Source organism: Cajanus cajan, chromosome 6 (genome assembly GCF_000230855.2).
Source record: "Cajanus cajan strain Asha chromosome 6, NIPB_CcT2T_4, whole genome shotgun sequence".
NCBI lineage: Eukaryota > Viridiplantae > Streptophyta > Magnoliopsida > Fabales > Fabaceae > Cajanus > Cajanus cajan.
This window is the reverse complement of record NC_138522.1, coordinates 55,615,059-55,630,137: the sequence shown is the minus strand read 5'-3', so window position 1 is coordinate 55,630,137 and position 15,079 is coordinate 55,615,059. Positions and strand designations below refer to the sequence as shown.

Here is a 15,079-nt window from a genome sequence, read left to right as displayed (position 1 = left end):
ATACACGACTTTAAAGTAAAAATAAATAAAAAAGATAAATATTAACAATCTATTCTTAAAGTATTTCTTATTGATTAAAATTTATTAAAAAATATAATTTTTTAGTGAATTTTACATTCTACTTCATAATCATCTGCTAATTTTATAATTTTTAATAAATTATAATATAAAAATAAATGTGTAATTAACATTCCTAAAAAAAAATAATAAAAAAATAATAGCTTCAACGTAGAAAATCACGTTAAAAATGTGTATACAAACACGTTCTTAAATTAGAAAATATAAAAAAAAATGTGATTTTATACATGACTTTTCCTTTAAAGAAAATAATAGAAATTGTCTTGTGAAACATGATTTCCAATTTTGAAGTGTCCTTTGAAGCCTGACTTCCATTTTTTAAGTCTGTTTCACAGCTTGTCCATTTCTTTAAAAAAAAAAAAAAAAAAAACGTTAGTAGCTAGGTGGTGGTTTGTGAGTGAGGGATGTAAGGGTAATTTGGTCATACCACATCTCAACGGCTACTTCCATATAAAAGGATGTCACGAACCCTATTTCTTTATTATTCTTTCTATATCGTTCTTCACTTCTTCTCTTCCTTCTCCGACCACTTATTCATCTCTCTCTGATCTTCGCGCGCTCACAACCACCGCAATTCACATTCACATTCTCTTCTCTCTCTCTCTCTCTCTCTCTCTATTTCTCCATTCCCTTCCTTCTTCATTTCCACTCACTTGTTTATCTCTTTTGCAGGCTTTCTTTCGCTCTTTTTCTTCCTCCAACCATGGACGCGGGACCATGGAGTTCTTCCTCCAAGATCAAGTCCCGTTCGCCCTTCCAAGATCTCCTCCGCAGAAAAAACTCTCAAGAAAACGTAAGCCCCAGCATCATTATTTCCACACGCAAAAAATAAAAATAAAAATAAAAATAAAACCCTAATTTTGGAAACAGTTGGACAGGTTCATCCCCAATAGGTCTGCGATGGACTTCGATTACGCTCACTACATGCTGACGGAGGGTAACAAGAAGGGAAAGGAGAAAGAGAACCCCGAGGTGACGTCACCGTCGCGAGAAGCCTACTTGAAGCAACTCGCTGAGGCTTTCAACATGAACAGAACTCGAATCTTGGCCTTCAAGAACAAACCCCCAACTCCGGTTGAACTCATTCCCAACTCCATCCTTTCGCCTCCTCCTCCTTCCAAATCCTCTAAGCCCAGGCGCTACATTCCTCAGGTTTGTTAATTAAATTCGAAATTATGTGTTTATTAGTCAGATGCTATGAAAGTTGAAATTGTGTTCTTACTGTTTGTGGAAATGGTTGTTAGAGTTCTGAGAGGACTTTGGATGCTCCTGATATACTTGATGACTTTTACTTGAACCTGTTGGACTGGGGAAGCAGAAATGTTCTCAGTATTGCCCTTGGAAACACCGTGTATATATGGAATGCCGCTGATTGCTCAACGGCGGAACTTGTTACCGTGGATGAGGAAGATGGTCCCGTTACTAGCGTTTCCTGGGCTCCTAATGGGCGCGATTTAGCCATTGGTTTGAACAATTCTCATGTCCAGCTCTGGGATGCTGATGCTTCTAGGATGGTAAATGTTTTACTTTTTTAAATTTTATCCATTTTGGGGGTGAATTTTGAATGGTTGACTGTGTAGATCTTTATTGGTTGATTACATTGATGTTGTATAGAAATTGAACTCTTTTTTGTGTTTTTGTGAAATTGGAATGTTCTTTGTATGCAATCTGATGTTGTGATTTGATTTGGTGACTGCAGCTAAGGACACTAAGAGGTGGGCACCAAGCGAGAGTGGGTTCACTGTGTTGGAACAATCATATCCTCACCACTGGAGGGATGGACAGTAGGATTGTTAATAATGATGTTAGAGTGAGGTCTCATATTGTTGAATCTTATAGGGGGCATCAGCAGGAGGTCTGTGGGCTCAAGTGGTCTCCCTCAGGACGACAATTGGCGAGTGGAGGCAATGATAATGTTATTCACATATGGGACAGGTCTATGGTCTCTGCAAATTCACCGACCCATTGGCTTCACAGGTTTGAGGAGCATAGAGCTGCTGTGAAGGCACTAGCATGGTGTCCCTTCCAGGCGAATCTGCTAGCTTCTGGTGGAGGTGGGGGTGATCACTGCATTAAGTTCTGGAACGCCCATACAGGGGCTTGCTTGAACTCTGTTGACACAGGCTCGCAGGTGTGCGCTTTGCTGTGGAACAAGAATGAGCGTGAGTTGCTTAGCTCGCATGGTTTCACCCACAACCAGCTCTCTCTTTGGAAATACCCTTCAATGGTGAAGATGGCAGAGCTCAAGGGTCATACCTCCAGGGTGCTGTTCATGGCTCAAAGTCCAGATGGGTGTACTGTGGCCTCTGCAGCAGGGGATGAGACGCTGAGATTTTGGAATGTTTTTGGAACGCCACAGGCTTCCAAACCAGCGCCTAAAGCTGACACTGAGCCCTTTGCTCATGTGAACCGTATTCGTTGAATATGCATGTAGAATTTCTGCGAGCCCGAGACTGTGAGTTGTGCAGATATTCTAGACATTGTATTAATTTTTTTTATTTTTTAACTTTCAATATTACCTTGAGCATTTTTTTGTACACATTATTTATTATTTATTACCTTGATCATTCTTTTTGTACATAAATAGTATGACAGATATATAATGGGTGAAGTTGTCTGTACAGAAAGAAATCCTAACTGAAATGAATGTGTATGCTTGGAAATTTTCTCTTTGTTGTTGATCTGGTCTTTCTTTTTAAATTCTTAATGTTTTTGAGGGCCCCCAAATCCATAAGTGGTATTTTGGTGTCAAGTATAGTAGCATTGTTAACAATAAAACAGTATCGTGTTGCTCTCAATATCAAATTCAGAAAACGAAATAAAAAGTGTAATGTGGGGTCCGTGATTCTGTATTTTAAAGCACTAGTTTGTACAGATTATGACTACAGACGAAGTCCATACTTGGTAGCTGGAACTTTATGCTGGCTGAAGGTTTTTCTTTTGTGAAAGTAAGCTTAATTAGCCTTCCCCCATGAATGCAATATCCTCATTTCCTGACAGTTTGCTGAATAAATTTTACTCTCATGGAACCAAATTGATTTGATGGATTCTACTGCTTAAAACTCGGACCAAATTGTCGAAAATAGTATATCTAACTTCAGTACTTGCGCTAATGGTAGGAAGTGTACCTGATATCTACTCATACTCAACTTTGCAGAAAGATTCATGTATTTATATATAAAAAAAATGATATGTATTAAATAAAGTAGTTTTATTATTAATACACAATTATTAAAAAAAATATATTTTAAAACAATGCAATACATTAAACTGAGTTGGGATGTGCCAAGGATAACAACCCAAACTTGTTTTAAGAAATATATCAGGTCGAATTTTAAAATATAAATTTGTCCAATCTTTTTCGGGCCAGTCTAGATCAATACGACATGTGGAGTCTTGTCGACCCCTACTTATAACTTTTTTTAAAGCTTCAAAATATGAAAACTTTACTCCTAGCATAATATGACTATTTGCGTAACATTCACATGAAAAACTTAGATGTCATCTACTTCAACTGAAAACATAGATGGCGTCTGTGTTCTCCACATGGAAGCCTCATTTTTTCAATGTTAACCACCCCATAGAGGTTATAAGCTTTGAAACAGATCTTTATTGTAAGAGAGTCCCATTTGGTAAATAAGCTGGAATTTATCGAAAATCCTTTTATATAGCGATAACAATAAAAATTATTTATAAGTCTAAAATATAAATTATTATTTAAAAATCAGTTATTGTAAATTTTAACTATATAAATTAAAAATTTATCTCGAATATAATACATGTTAAAATATTATCTTTTATATAAAAATGTGAAGAATAAAGTTGAATTATACAATCCTAAATAAATTATTAAGATTTAACTTTACGTGACTACTTTAAAAATAATTATATGACTTGGGTATTTTAATTTTGATGATAAGATTTATTTGTCATTATTCATTCATTCTTGAGACTTCCTAAATATATATGCATGAGGTGTGGTTGGCTATATATGACCATCCTTATTATGTTAATTAAAGTGTTTTTCTTTTTCAAGAGACTCACAACCTATTATTCGAGAATAGGAAATAATATTAATCCGGGTCAGTTTAAATTAAGCATTATTGTCTGAATTTGCCCATCTTACAGAGAGACAAATCTATCATAGAATCCAAAATCCAAAGATAAATCCAGCCGCCATTCTAATTTCTATGGGTCCAAAAATAACAAATTATAAATGAAACATTCTTCAGTTTCACTATTTAAGGTCTGTTCCTAACTTAGCATCAGTGCATTGTTGGATTTTCGTGGTTAAAATTGGCGAGAAAAAAAAATATTCTTTTGTTATGAAGATCGTCAATTTCTCTCCCATGTTCCATATATAAGCACTGAAAACCAACAATCATTACATATCCTTCACACTCTCCTTTTTCTCCTTCATAATCATTTTATTTCCTCTGCAAAATGATTACCTACCAGTGTCCATGTTATTTTCTTGGATGATACTTATAAATGTCTATTTCTATATCCATATAATTTATCCAAAGTTTGTTTGCTAAATAGCAAAGAGAAAAGAAAAATGGAGAACTCCACGAGATTAGGGTTGATGGCTGTGGTTGCTGTATCCGGAAGCATGGTCTTCTTGGTTCATCAAGTCCATAAACGTCTACTATCTAACTTCATGGAGAAATTTGAGTATGAATACGCACATGACCAAAAGAATTTGAGTGGTACCATTTCTATTATTTTCAAACATTAATTACCATTTTTATTTATTTATTTTTACTTTAACTCTAAATTCGTTACGTACTTGAAAAAATAATATCATTGTTTTTCCTTTGTAGGCTCGGAGAAACATGAAGCAAAGAAGGTACGGTTTGCAAAAGAAACATCAAAAAACAAAAGTTGTGGAGATAAGAAAATGATTACAACAACGACAAGGGTACGGGGAATCAAGGCTGAGGAAATTTGGGTGATGGAGAATGTTCAGAAATGGAGGCATGTGCCCAAATTAGAGGACATGATGCCTCCTAATAGGGCAGTTCTATACAGGGGAATTATGAAATATAGGAATAGGACTATTAATCGGAGACTTCACTTTTAGTTTTTTTCTGTTTCCATATTTTTTTTATTTATGCGAAGAATTTTGCTCTCACTTCAATTGGTATCTATTTTTATATTTATAAATTAAAATACATAATTTGCATATAGTAACATTCTTACTTTTTTACTCTTTTTAATGATTGGGAAACAAAACAGAGAAAACTAACAAGTAACAAGAATAATACGGTCTACACGATAATTATTATTATAAACTTTGATATCATTTTATATTTTAAGTTTAAACTTAAATCAACTCTACAATATTATATTGTAAAGTAAGGTTTGTTCTAGTAATTTGTAAAAGATTTTAAAAAATTAAATCGATCTAAATTATAAAATTTATTTTGTTTTAAAAAAAATTTAAATCGATTTACTTTATAAAAATAATTTGGTTAATTAATCTAATTTTATAGTAGATTTGTTTGATTTGATTTTCAAAAAATTGATTCATATTGATCTTTATATATTAAATACTAACCTCTATCTTATATAAGGATATTTTTAGAAGTTTTTCTTTAATGAGAGAAATTTTAAAAATTCTTTTAACTTTTTATATAATCTAATTTTTATTTATCATAATTATTTATAAATTAAATATTAATAAATAAAAAAAAATGCTACAATATAAATTATTCATCATAAATCTAAATTTTTTAAATGTTCATGCCATCATTTATTTAAATATTTAAACTAAATTTCATTTGTTTTATAAAATTTATTAATATTTAAAAATAAGTTGATATAACTATTTAAAATATTCATTGTACGTCTAAAATATTATTTATTATAATTTTAATCACATGAAAATAATTATTTATACTATGTAATGTAGAAATTAAAATACTAAACAATCATAATTGAAAAACGCATTCTTAGTTGGCATTTAATTAGGCTAGGATTTTAGGATATTGGACAGCAAAATGAAAGAAGAGAAGAGAAAATGAGATGTTGATGTATAATAGGTAAGTAGTATTAGCTAAAATACTTTTTAATTAGGCATGTTTGACCACTAAGTTAAATGGTCCCACCCTTTAATTTAATGAAACGTCACTCGCATCCAGTGCTTCACAACCTTACGTTTCAAACAGTTAGGCAATTCTTAATTGTGATTGCCATATTCTGCTGAAATATCCGTTATTACATTTTTATTATTTTTCAACAATTATAATAAGACACCCAACTTAATATTTTTTTATATACATATTATCTTAATCTTTCATTATTAAGTTAACTTAGTTGTTGATCTTTTAAATTTATTGATTTTTTTTTATTTTTAAATTAAAATTTAATATATTATTTTTTACTAAAGCTTAAAAATATTTTAATATCACAATAAAATAAATTATTTATTATTAATAAAAAATATAATTTATGTATTAAAATTAATTAGAATATAATTTATGCATATTTAAAAATATTTATTAAAAATTTTAGTTATATAAAATTGAATATTTATTTGGTGCATAGTACAAGTTAAAATGCAATTATATATTATGAGATACAACTATAACGAATAATTGAATAATGACAAATTATATGCAAATCTTTATACAATTATTATTTTTTATTTACATTCAATATTTTATTATTTTAAAAATAAAAAAATTATATACAATATTTGTATATAAATTATTATTAGATAATTATTCATTATGATTGGTTTATATTATTATTATTGTTATTGTTATTATTATTATAGATTAATTTGAAATTTTTTCTATCATCATGTAAAAATTTATACAATATAGTATCTCAATTTGTCTAATGGGGACGCTTTGTCAAAAGAACATTGAGAAGAAGAAAAAAATACAAACCGAATACAAACTAATATAATAAATAAAAGGATAAATTTTGTCTTGTATAACGGTTTGTGATTTTAGGTCTTTAAATTTTAATACAACAATTTTAGTAATTTAAGTATCAGTTGTATAATTTTAGTCTTTTAATTTTTGATGGAACAATTTTAGTCTTTTAAATATTATAATTGTGATTTTAATTTTTCAAGTATAATAATTATATAAATTTTTACTGTTTAAATTATATATATTAATAATTTTAATAATAACAAATATATATCATTTAATAAATAAATGAAAATTATAATATATGCAATTTAAATATATCAAAAATTATATAATTATAGTATTTGAAGAAATAAAATTATACAATTGTAATATGATTGAATAAGTTTCTTTATAAATATTTCTAAGAGGACAAAAAAGGAAAAAAAAAATTTCATAAAATAAAATTAACTCATGTATAAGTTGTTTTGTATAAGTTTTCTCTATTTAACTTTTTCAATATCTTGTTTTTAACTTATACATAAGTTAATTTTATTTTATAAAAAAATTATTTAAATTTTTTCCCTCTTAAAAGTGTTTTTAAATAAGTTAATCAAACATGTATATATTTAATTTTTTAAGGTTTTACATTATAATTAAAAAAAAAAACAAAGAAACAAACGTAGATGTTGAGTTGAAAAGGAGAAGGATAAAAAATAGAGTTAAATTTAAACGTTGATTCTGGTTGTACTGGAGTTTCAGTCAATAGCCCATAGGTGACTCTGTGTCTTCGGTCTTCACTGGACCATCGGCATCGCTAACAGTCATTATTGTTAACCGTTGAATCTACATTTTAATGTCTTCCAAACTTACTCCATATTATTAATTCTCTTTTAACTCTTCTTTGTTCAGATGGAACAAAGGATTAACGTTATCCATTTTTTTACTCAATTATTTCGTTCAATCAAAATTCAAAATATATGGAAGACTCAGTCAATATATATTTACACAGTAATATTATGTTTAGTTAAATTATAAAATAAATAAGATATTAAAATTAAATTAAGATATATTTTAAAATAAACAATAAATTTAATTATACTTTTAGTCCTTACATAATATTTATAATTAAAAATATTTTAATTTTAGTCTATATATATATATATATATATATATATCATTTTTTCTTTTTAATACCTATAACTTTAAAATTTCGGTTGGGCTAAAAAAAAAAATTAAAAGTAAAATTTATGAAATTAAGAGATCAAAAGAATAATTAAACATAAATAATATTATACAAAATATTATCTATTAAATAAAATGTTTTATTACTAATACACAATTTTTTGATTTTTTAACACATATAAAATATTAAATCATATTAAAATATGTTTTTTTAAAGATAATGAACACATCTTAAAAAAGTTTGAATTTGAGATTTTATACATACTATCCTCCTAATCCCTCTAATTATGTTGGTCCCAGTGATTTAATAATTAATATGTTTATGCATTTCTTTTATGATTAAAGTGATAACAATAATAATTTATGCTAATTAAAAAATTTAGTTAACATCATTTAATTTTATTAATCTTAATTAAAATATGTTTTTCTAAACTGATTTTAATTAAGTCTTTTAATAAATATTTTAAACATTTGTATTATATTTAAAATTTAGAAAAAATAATTTATTTTGGAATACAAAGTTATTTTGAATTATTAAAAATAATAAATTAAAAAATTGAGAGGTTAAAATTTAAAATTTATAAGAAATAGATGATTTGATGAATATAAATAAATAAGTAGTTATAAATAAAAAAGTTAAAAATAGGGTAATCGTTGATGGAAGGGAAAGGAGAAGTTGTAATTGCGCGTGGATGAGGTGGAAAAGAAAAGGACGTGAATGGAAGATAGAGTCCACGTGTACATGCCCTTCATTTAGAGATTTAGAGATTTAGAGGTTTAGAGAACCCCACAGGCCACAACACAAATTTCACCAAAACTCTCTCTCCTTTCAATTCCCATTCCCACAAAACAGTCTGTCTCCCATGCCCTCCAACAACCGCCGCCACGCGGTCGCCGAGCTCGCCGGCGCCACGGCGGCCGAGTGCGTGGCGGTGTGCTGCTGCTTCCCCTGCGGCCTCGCCAACTTCCTCCTCCTCGCATTCTACAAGCTCCCCGCGGGCCTCTGCCGGCGCATGCTGCGGAGTCGGCGGCGCCGGAAGATGGTGAAGCGAGGCCTCCTGCAACTGCCAGCCGCGGCCACCGTCTGCACGTGCGGCGCATGCGAGCAGCAGAGAGTCCACCCCATGTGCGCCAAGGACGCCTTCGACGTGAAGCGTCTCTATGCGGCGGAGGCTGATAACGATAACGATAAGGATGACGAGAAGGCTGAGGTTTTGGCTCTTGAGAAGGAGATGTGGGACCAGTTTTTCAGCACTGGCTTTTGGAGAAGCTCTTCCAACAGAGAATCATCCCAACTCTCTGCGCCTTGAACGCTTTTTATTTTATGCCTCAGCCTCATTCTTTCATTCCTCCTCACTATGTCTCTGTGCAACCCTCTCTCCTTTTCTCTTCAATATCATCATCGTTTTCTGCTTCATTCTCCAATTTCTTCTTTTCTTTTAACCTAACATCCATATTCGATACTAACTAAAAACGAAATTAATACGTATATACTATATAGGTTTAATATACAATTAATGAAATTATAAAAGAGTATTTAATTTTTTTTATTAGACGTACAAATAACACGCATCAACTTTGTTAAATTGATAATAAGAAGAGGCAAACGGTAATGGAATTTATTCGAGTAATATTGACTAATAAGTGGGCCTTATTACGTTTTAGGTGCATGGAAGGGCCGCATGTTGATTAATATTGTGGTAGTGGTGAGTGACACAGAAAGGTGTTGAAATAGATTTTGCAAGTTGTGAAGAAAGTGTGAATTTGGCTAATAAAGACCAAATTTAAGATGAAGGTAGGCTTAAGGTGGTAGAAGATGAGCTGGGCATTAGGGGGGTCCCGGGCGTGCTAAACGTCCACGTTATACCATTTGTCCCCTCTCATAGATATTGGGGCCTATCAATTTGTCTCCAGACATGGATACCATGCTTCCTTTGTACCATTCCATTTTTTCTTTCTTTGTTCATCTGACACGTACCACTAATAATGCTGTGACTGTGAATAAAGGAACTATGCTAATATAGGTAAAAGGCAGATATTGGGGAAGTGATTCAGAGATAGTTTGCCATCCAAGTATTCATTTCATTCATAATGGTGATTGGTGAGAGATGCCAAGTACACCAAGGGTCCACAACATGCCTACACACTACTCACTACACATTCAATGTCACCCCTCCTCAAAACAGAAAATTCAACAGGAGAAAATCGCAACATAACTCACCTATATATCTTCTTCCCTACTTTTCCAAATAAGTTATCACCCATTTCGCCAGGTGCTGCTGCAAACTCTCGCCAACGAAAATCTCTTCACTGTTATCCATGTCTCTTCTCTCACCAAACACTTCTACCCAATAAAATGTACGTCTTTACTGTTAACACACTTAATACAAACTCTCCACACCTACCCCTGATTCGTAACCGCAACCTATTCAACATTGAACTATATTATAAGCACAATTAACTCTCTTGACTCAAAGTCAGTAGTTATATAAGGTATGAGACCATGTATTAATTTTGACACAGTGTGTGTGACATGATGTTTGATGATTGTCTTTAATAAGATATACTTTATTTATATATATATATATATCAATATACCTGATTACCAAAATCAACTATATGTAATGTGAGACTTAAAGCAAATTTTAGGAGAGGATTTTTTTTCTTTAAAAGAAGGGTACTTGTTGAATTTTTTTTAAACAAACACATGAGATCTTTTCCACGATATATGTGCATTTTTCTCTTATAAAAGCTAATAAACTAAACAATTTTATTTAAGACGGGTCTAAACTATACACTTTAGTTGTATATTACTCTTGATTCTGCATTCATAGTTACTTAGAAGAAAAAATAACAGATATTTAACTGCAAGAATAAAAATCATCTGCAAAAGTAAAGACTTTTATAACAACTTGTTTGTTTTCAATGAGAAAGGGCACATATAGAGTTTTAAATACAGTAAATTAAGTAGACTTCTCAGTTGCATACTTTAAAATTAATCATTTAGTTGACAAAAGTAAATAAAAATTTATAAAAAAGGTATTTTTTTTAAAGAACTAAAAAGTCATACCTTGAAGGGTATAATATATATATTTAATTTAAATTATTTTTTTAAACTAATTGCTTATTTTTAAAATAAAAACAGTTGGCTAAAAATTAATTATTTCCTTAAAATAAACTGAACTAAATACGCACTTAGTCTGACTTAGACAAAATCAATTAAATGGATAACTACTTGTTATTATACATTAATCGAATCGTATTTGAAATTAATCCCAAGTTTTATTCGAAGATGCATTTTGAATAGATAGTTCACAACTGCTGATGCATGCAGTTGAAATTGATATTTTAACAAAATAAAATAAAATTGTAGTGTGCTTGAAGCTCATCCAAGCAAATATAATCAATAAAATTTAAATAATTTATTGGCAAATGACGTATAATATCACTGGATGGTGTGATCTGGCAGAAATTAAATATAATGAATAAACAAAATGGGAATGTGACATTTTCAATTTATATAAGAAAACACGTCCATTTCTCGCCACATATTTGAATACGAAATGAAAAAATCTTACGAAAGCTAAAATATTCACGAGATTTTTGCTTTTTTATTACTTGATTTTATGCAACAGCTGTACCAATCCGTGCTAATTCTAGAAGGGACGATGACTTAATTTCCAAAACCAGTGATATAAAAAATAAAAAATGAAAACCAAAAGCATAACCAATGACCAAGCAAATTAAAGAATGAACAAGACAAGAAACAATTCGCAAGGCAAACGATGGAAAGGGATATCGTTAGCACTCAAATTCTAATAAGAGGTTTAAAAATCACGTTTGAGGGGTCTATGTAATCCTATAAGAAAAACAACATCTATTGTTTTAAGTAATTAGAATCAATTTTGATAAAAAGAAAAATGTTTTTTAGATTTTTTTTTTCTTCCTGAAATTAGCATCTCGGACAGTAGAATTTATCTTTATTATTAATATTTTTTTTTATGGATCCATCAATGTCATTTAGAGGATTTAAGAATTTTATCTAATTTTACTCCAATAAAAAAAATTAAACTTGAGTTCTTAATTCACTTCATGATTGACCAACTTCAAACCCTTATTACAATGTTACAGATGGATATTTGTAGACTGCAAATCCTAATCTGATCATTCATTAATGATATATACAATTTAAGCACCAAAAAAATGACATATACAATTTTGATTCTTCATAGTCTTGCCAAAGTAAAAACAGGAAGAAAAAAAAAGGGTCATATTTGGCACTTAATCCAAAAATAATGACATTAAAGAATTGAAATTACTTGACCCGAGAGAATGAAACAGTATTTTTTTTTTTTTTTTTTTTATCAATTTATTATCTAGCCCTTGTGCTAAGATCCCACTTAACGTTTTCTTTTTCTCAGTCTTTTGGGCGGTTGTGGTCATAGTCATAGTCATACTAATGGTCCATTTTCATGACACATTTTTTATTCCCTTCACAAAAATATGCAGATATTAGATTGGTATCTTTTACTCTTACTCATGTGCTGACCCTTGTTTGATATGCACCAATATCACACAAAACCCATCTCATGTTTTTAACTTTTGGCTCTTTCGGTTATCAACTTTCTTATTCACTTTTTGTGCGTATTGATTCTAATTCATATTTCTTATTCACAAGCAAAAAGCATGGTTTAGTTGCTGAAAGAGACGTGTAAGGTTTTCTCTCTCCCTCTTATGAGTCTGCATTTTTTCCTTTACAAAAAAAGGAAAAGAAAGAAGATAGATGAAGTGTATGTGTCATGTCTTCATCCACTCACTCAAAAATAAAATAATTTAATATTAAAAATAAGTTTAAGAATTAATGATTTTTATTTAACAATTAAAAGGTATTTTTTTTTCATTTACTATTATCGAAATCATATTCATATTGCAGACTAATTAAAAATCGTCCTGAATGTCACTATTAAAGTATTTATTACATAAGTTGATTGCCAAACCACCAATGACAATATATAATTCAATAACAGTATAAAAGTTATGAATAATGTATATAAATTCAACTATAATGTAAAATATATATTTTATTTTTGAAATCAATTTTATCAATTGACATAATTTTAAAAATTACTTCTTTTTGCTTTAATAAAAATGACTTCTTTTGAAGTATTTTTTTAACAAAAATAATTAGATTTAAAAACATAAAATTAGCCAAATCCTTGAAGAAAATGGTTGGATAGAGGTGTTTATAACGGTAGTTGAAAATTGACTTTTTTTTAGAGGTATTTATTTGTCATGTCTATATAATGTGGTTATACTAGTATCAATACTACTTCTCATTGGAGTTATTACACAGCAATCGCGCATAGTGGGTAATAAGCCTTCTAAATTTATGGCTAGTTGACTTGTTCAAGTGTAAACTAGTTGATTGAGAGAACAAGAAATTCACACTAAATTATCAAATACTAGAGAATTAAATATGTATTTAATCTCTTAAATAGGAGGAAAATTTATGATTAATTTTTCAAATTTAAAATTAATTTTTTTATTTCTGTAATCTTTTAAAAAAAATTATTTTAGTCCCTAATGTTATTAGTAAGTCTTTCAAATAAAATTTATAAATAAATTTTTCACATAAAATCTTGTTGGTGTCTTTATTAATAAAAATATTATAATAAATTCAATTAGTACTATATAAATAACTCAAAAAGTTTATAATTGTTAGTAATACTACTAGCGGTCCTGAGGGAGTAAAGAGACTTTTAAGAAATTATAAGAATTGAAAAAATTAATTTTAAATTGAGAGATAAAGATAAATTTATTTTAATTTTAAAAGAATAAAAATATATTTATGTCAAATAAAATTTAGTAAACTTTGAAATATAAAGTAAAATAGTTGATAGGGAGAGCATGAAGTTCATATCTAGCTCTAAAAATGTATTTTGGTCATAAATATTCTTAAGACTCATCATATATATAAACCTTCTTTTTTTTATAAGTACACCTCCTTTATTTTTTTTATAAAAATTATTAAATATTGTAATTTTTTTTTTAATTTTTTAATTTTACACTTCAACTTTTAATTTACTACTTTTTCTTTTTTTTCACATACTATTTTTTTTCTCTTTTAGTTTTCACATGCTACCAAAATAGGTGTAGTGAAAGAAAGATAAGGAGGTACATGTAAAAATTGAAAAAATGAGGAAAAATATGTGAAAAAAAAAGTACTAAATTAAATATTGTAGATATAAAATTAAAAATAAAAAAATTAAAAATATTTTAAAATTTTAATTATTATTATTTTTTAAAAAAGAGGTGTACTTATAGAAAAAAGGAGGTGCATGTATCATGAACCTATTCTTAATCTTGAAAGCAACGATGTTGTTGTTACCTGAATTTTTTTTTTGTTAAATTGATCTCATTCAAAATTTGTCTTATAATGAAGTGGACCGTCAGTTTTAGCCCAACAAGTTTTGGAGCTATAGCTACAAGGCCTTGTTTTACATTGATAAAAAAAAGGCAGATGATAGACACACCTCCACTCTCGTATAAACACACCCCCTTTTTAAAAAAATATATATAAAATGTCTAAATTACCCTTAAAAAAATAAAATTCTTAAATTTACACCCCCTTCCCCTACCCCGTTCCCCGCACTTCCCTTTCCCTCATCCCACACCCCCCTTCCCCGCAATATATAATAAATAAGAGCAGCGATATATAGGTTCAATTACTGCTGCAATTCTCAACCGTGTAGGGTAAGGCCAGTGCTTCGTCGAGGTTGAGGCCTTCTCCCATTACCATGAGCTTCACGAGTTCAACGTCGGAGGAGTCGAGGGCCCGCCTCATGCAATGGATTTTCTGGTCCTCAGGTAGAGAGCGGCATGGTGGTGATTTGAATTAGCACTTCCATGTAAGGCAATAATAAATGGGACGGGATGGGATGGTTGCGCAGGAG

The 15,079-nt window shown here is 29.7% G+C and overlaps 3 protein-coding genes across 3 annotated transcripts; all 3 read left to right on the top strand.

Moving 5' to 3' along the window:
- The first annotated feature begins 557 nt into the window (after nt 1–557).
- Nucleotides 558–2,757, top strand: LOC109808973 (cell division cycle 20.2, cofactor of APC complex). The gene is made up of 4 exons (XM_020372176.3): nt 558–871; nt 949–1,230; nt 1,323–1,592; nt 1,778–2,757. Exons 1-4 carry the CDS (start codon nt 782–784, stop codon nt 2,498–2,500), a joined length of 1,365 nt encoding a protein of 454 aa, XP_020227765.2. The 5' UTR covers nt 558–781; the 3' UTR covers nt 2,501–2,757.
- A 1,604-nt stretch (nt 2,758–4,361) lies between these two features.
- On the top strand, nt 4,362–5,267 carry LOC109807247 (uncharacterized). The gene is made up of 2 exons (XM_020369766.3): nt 4,362–4,787; nt 4,902–5,267. The coding sequence occupies exons 1-2, from the start codon at nt 4,637–4,639 to the stop codon at nt 5,159–5,161; spliced, it is 411 nt and encodes a 136-aa protein (XP_020225355.1). The 5' UTR covers nt 4,362–4,636; the 3' UTR covers nt 5,162–5,267.
- Nucleotides 5,268–8,989: 3,722 nt separating this feature from the next.
- On the top strand, nt 8,990–9,436 carry LOC109807246 (uncharacterized). Its single transcript, XM_020369765.1, has one exon. The coding sequence runs from the start codon at nt 8,990–8,992 to the stop codon at nt 9,434–9,436; it is 447 nt and encodes a 148-aa protein (XP_020225354.1).
- Nucleotides 9,437–15,079: the final 5,643 nt, after the last annotated feature.

What these genes read in the sequence shown, in the direction of transcription:
- LOC109808973 (XM_020372176.3), top strand. Translation starts at nt 782, where the DNA reads ATGGACGCGGGACCATGGAGTTCTTCCTCCAAGATCAAGTCCCGTTCG. An exon ending in GAAAAAACTCTCAAGAAAAC is followed by an intron (nt 872 to 948) that starts GTAAGCCCCAGC and finishes TTTTGGAAACAG; the next exon opens with TTGGACAGGTTCATCCCCAA. An exon ending in CCAGGCGCTACATTCCTCAG is followed by an intron (nt 1,231 to 1,322) that starts GTTTGTTAATTA and finishes AATGGTTGTTAG; the next exon opens with AGTTCTGAGAGGACTTTGGA.
- LOC109807247 (XM_020369766.3), top strand. Translation starts at nt 4,637, where the DNA reads ATGGAGAACTCCACGAGATTAGGGTTGATGGCTGTGGTTGCTGTATCC. An exon ending in TGACCAAAAGAATTTGAGTG is followed by an intron (nt 4,788 to 4,901) that starts GTACCATTTCTA and finishes TTTCCTTTGTAG; the next exon opens with GCTCGGAGAAACATGAAGCA.
- LOC109807246 (XM_020369765.1), top strand. Translation starts at nt 8,990, where the DNA reads ATGCCCTCCAACAACCGCCGCCACGCGGTCGCCGAGCTCGCCGGCGCC.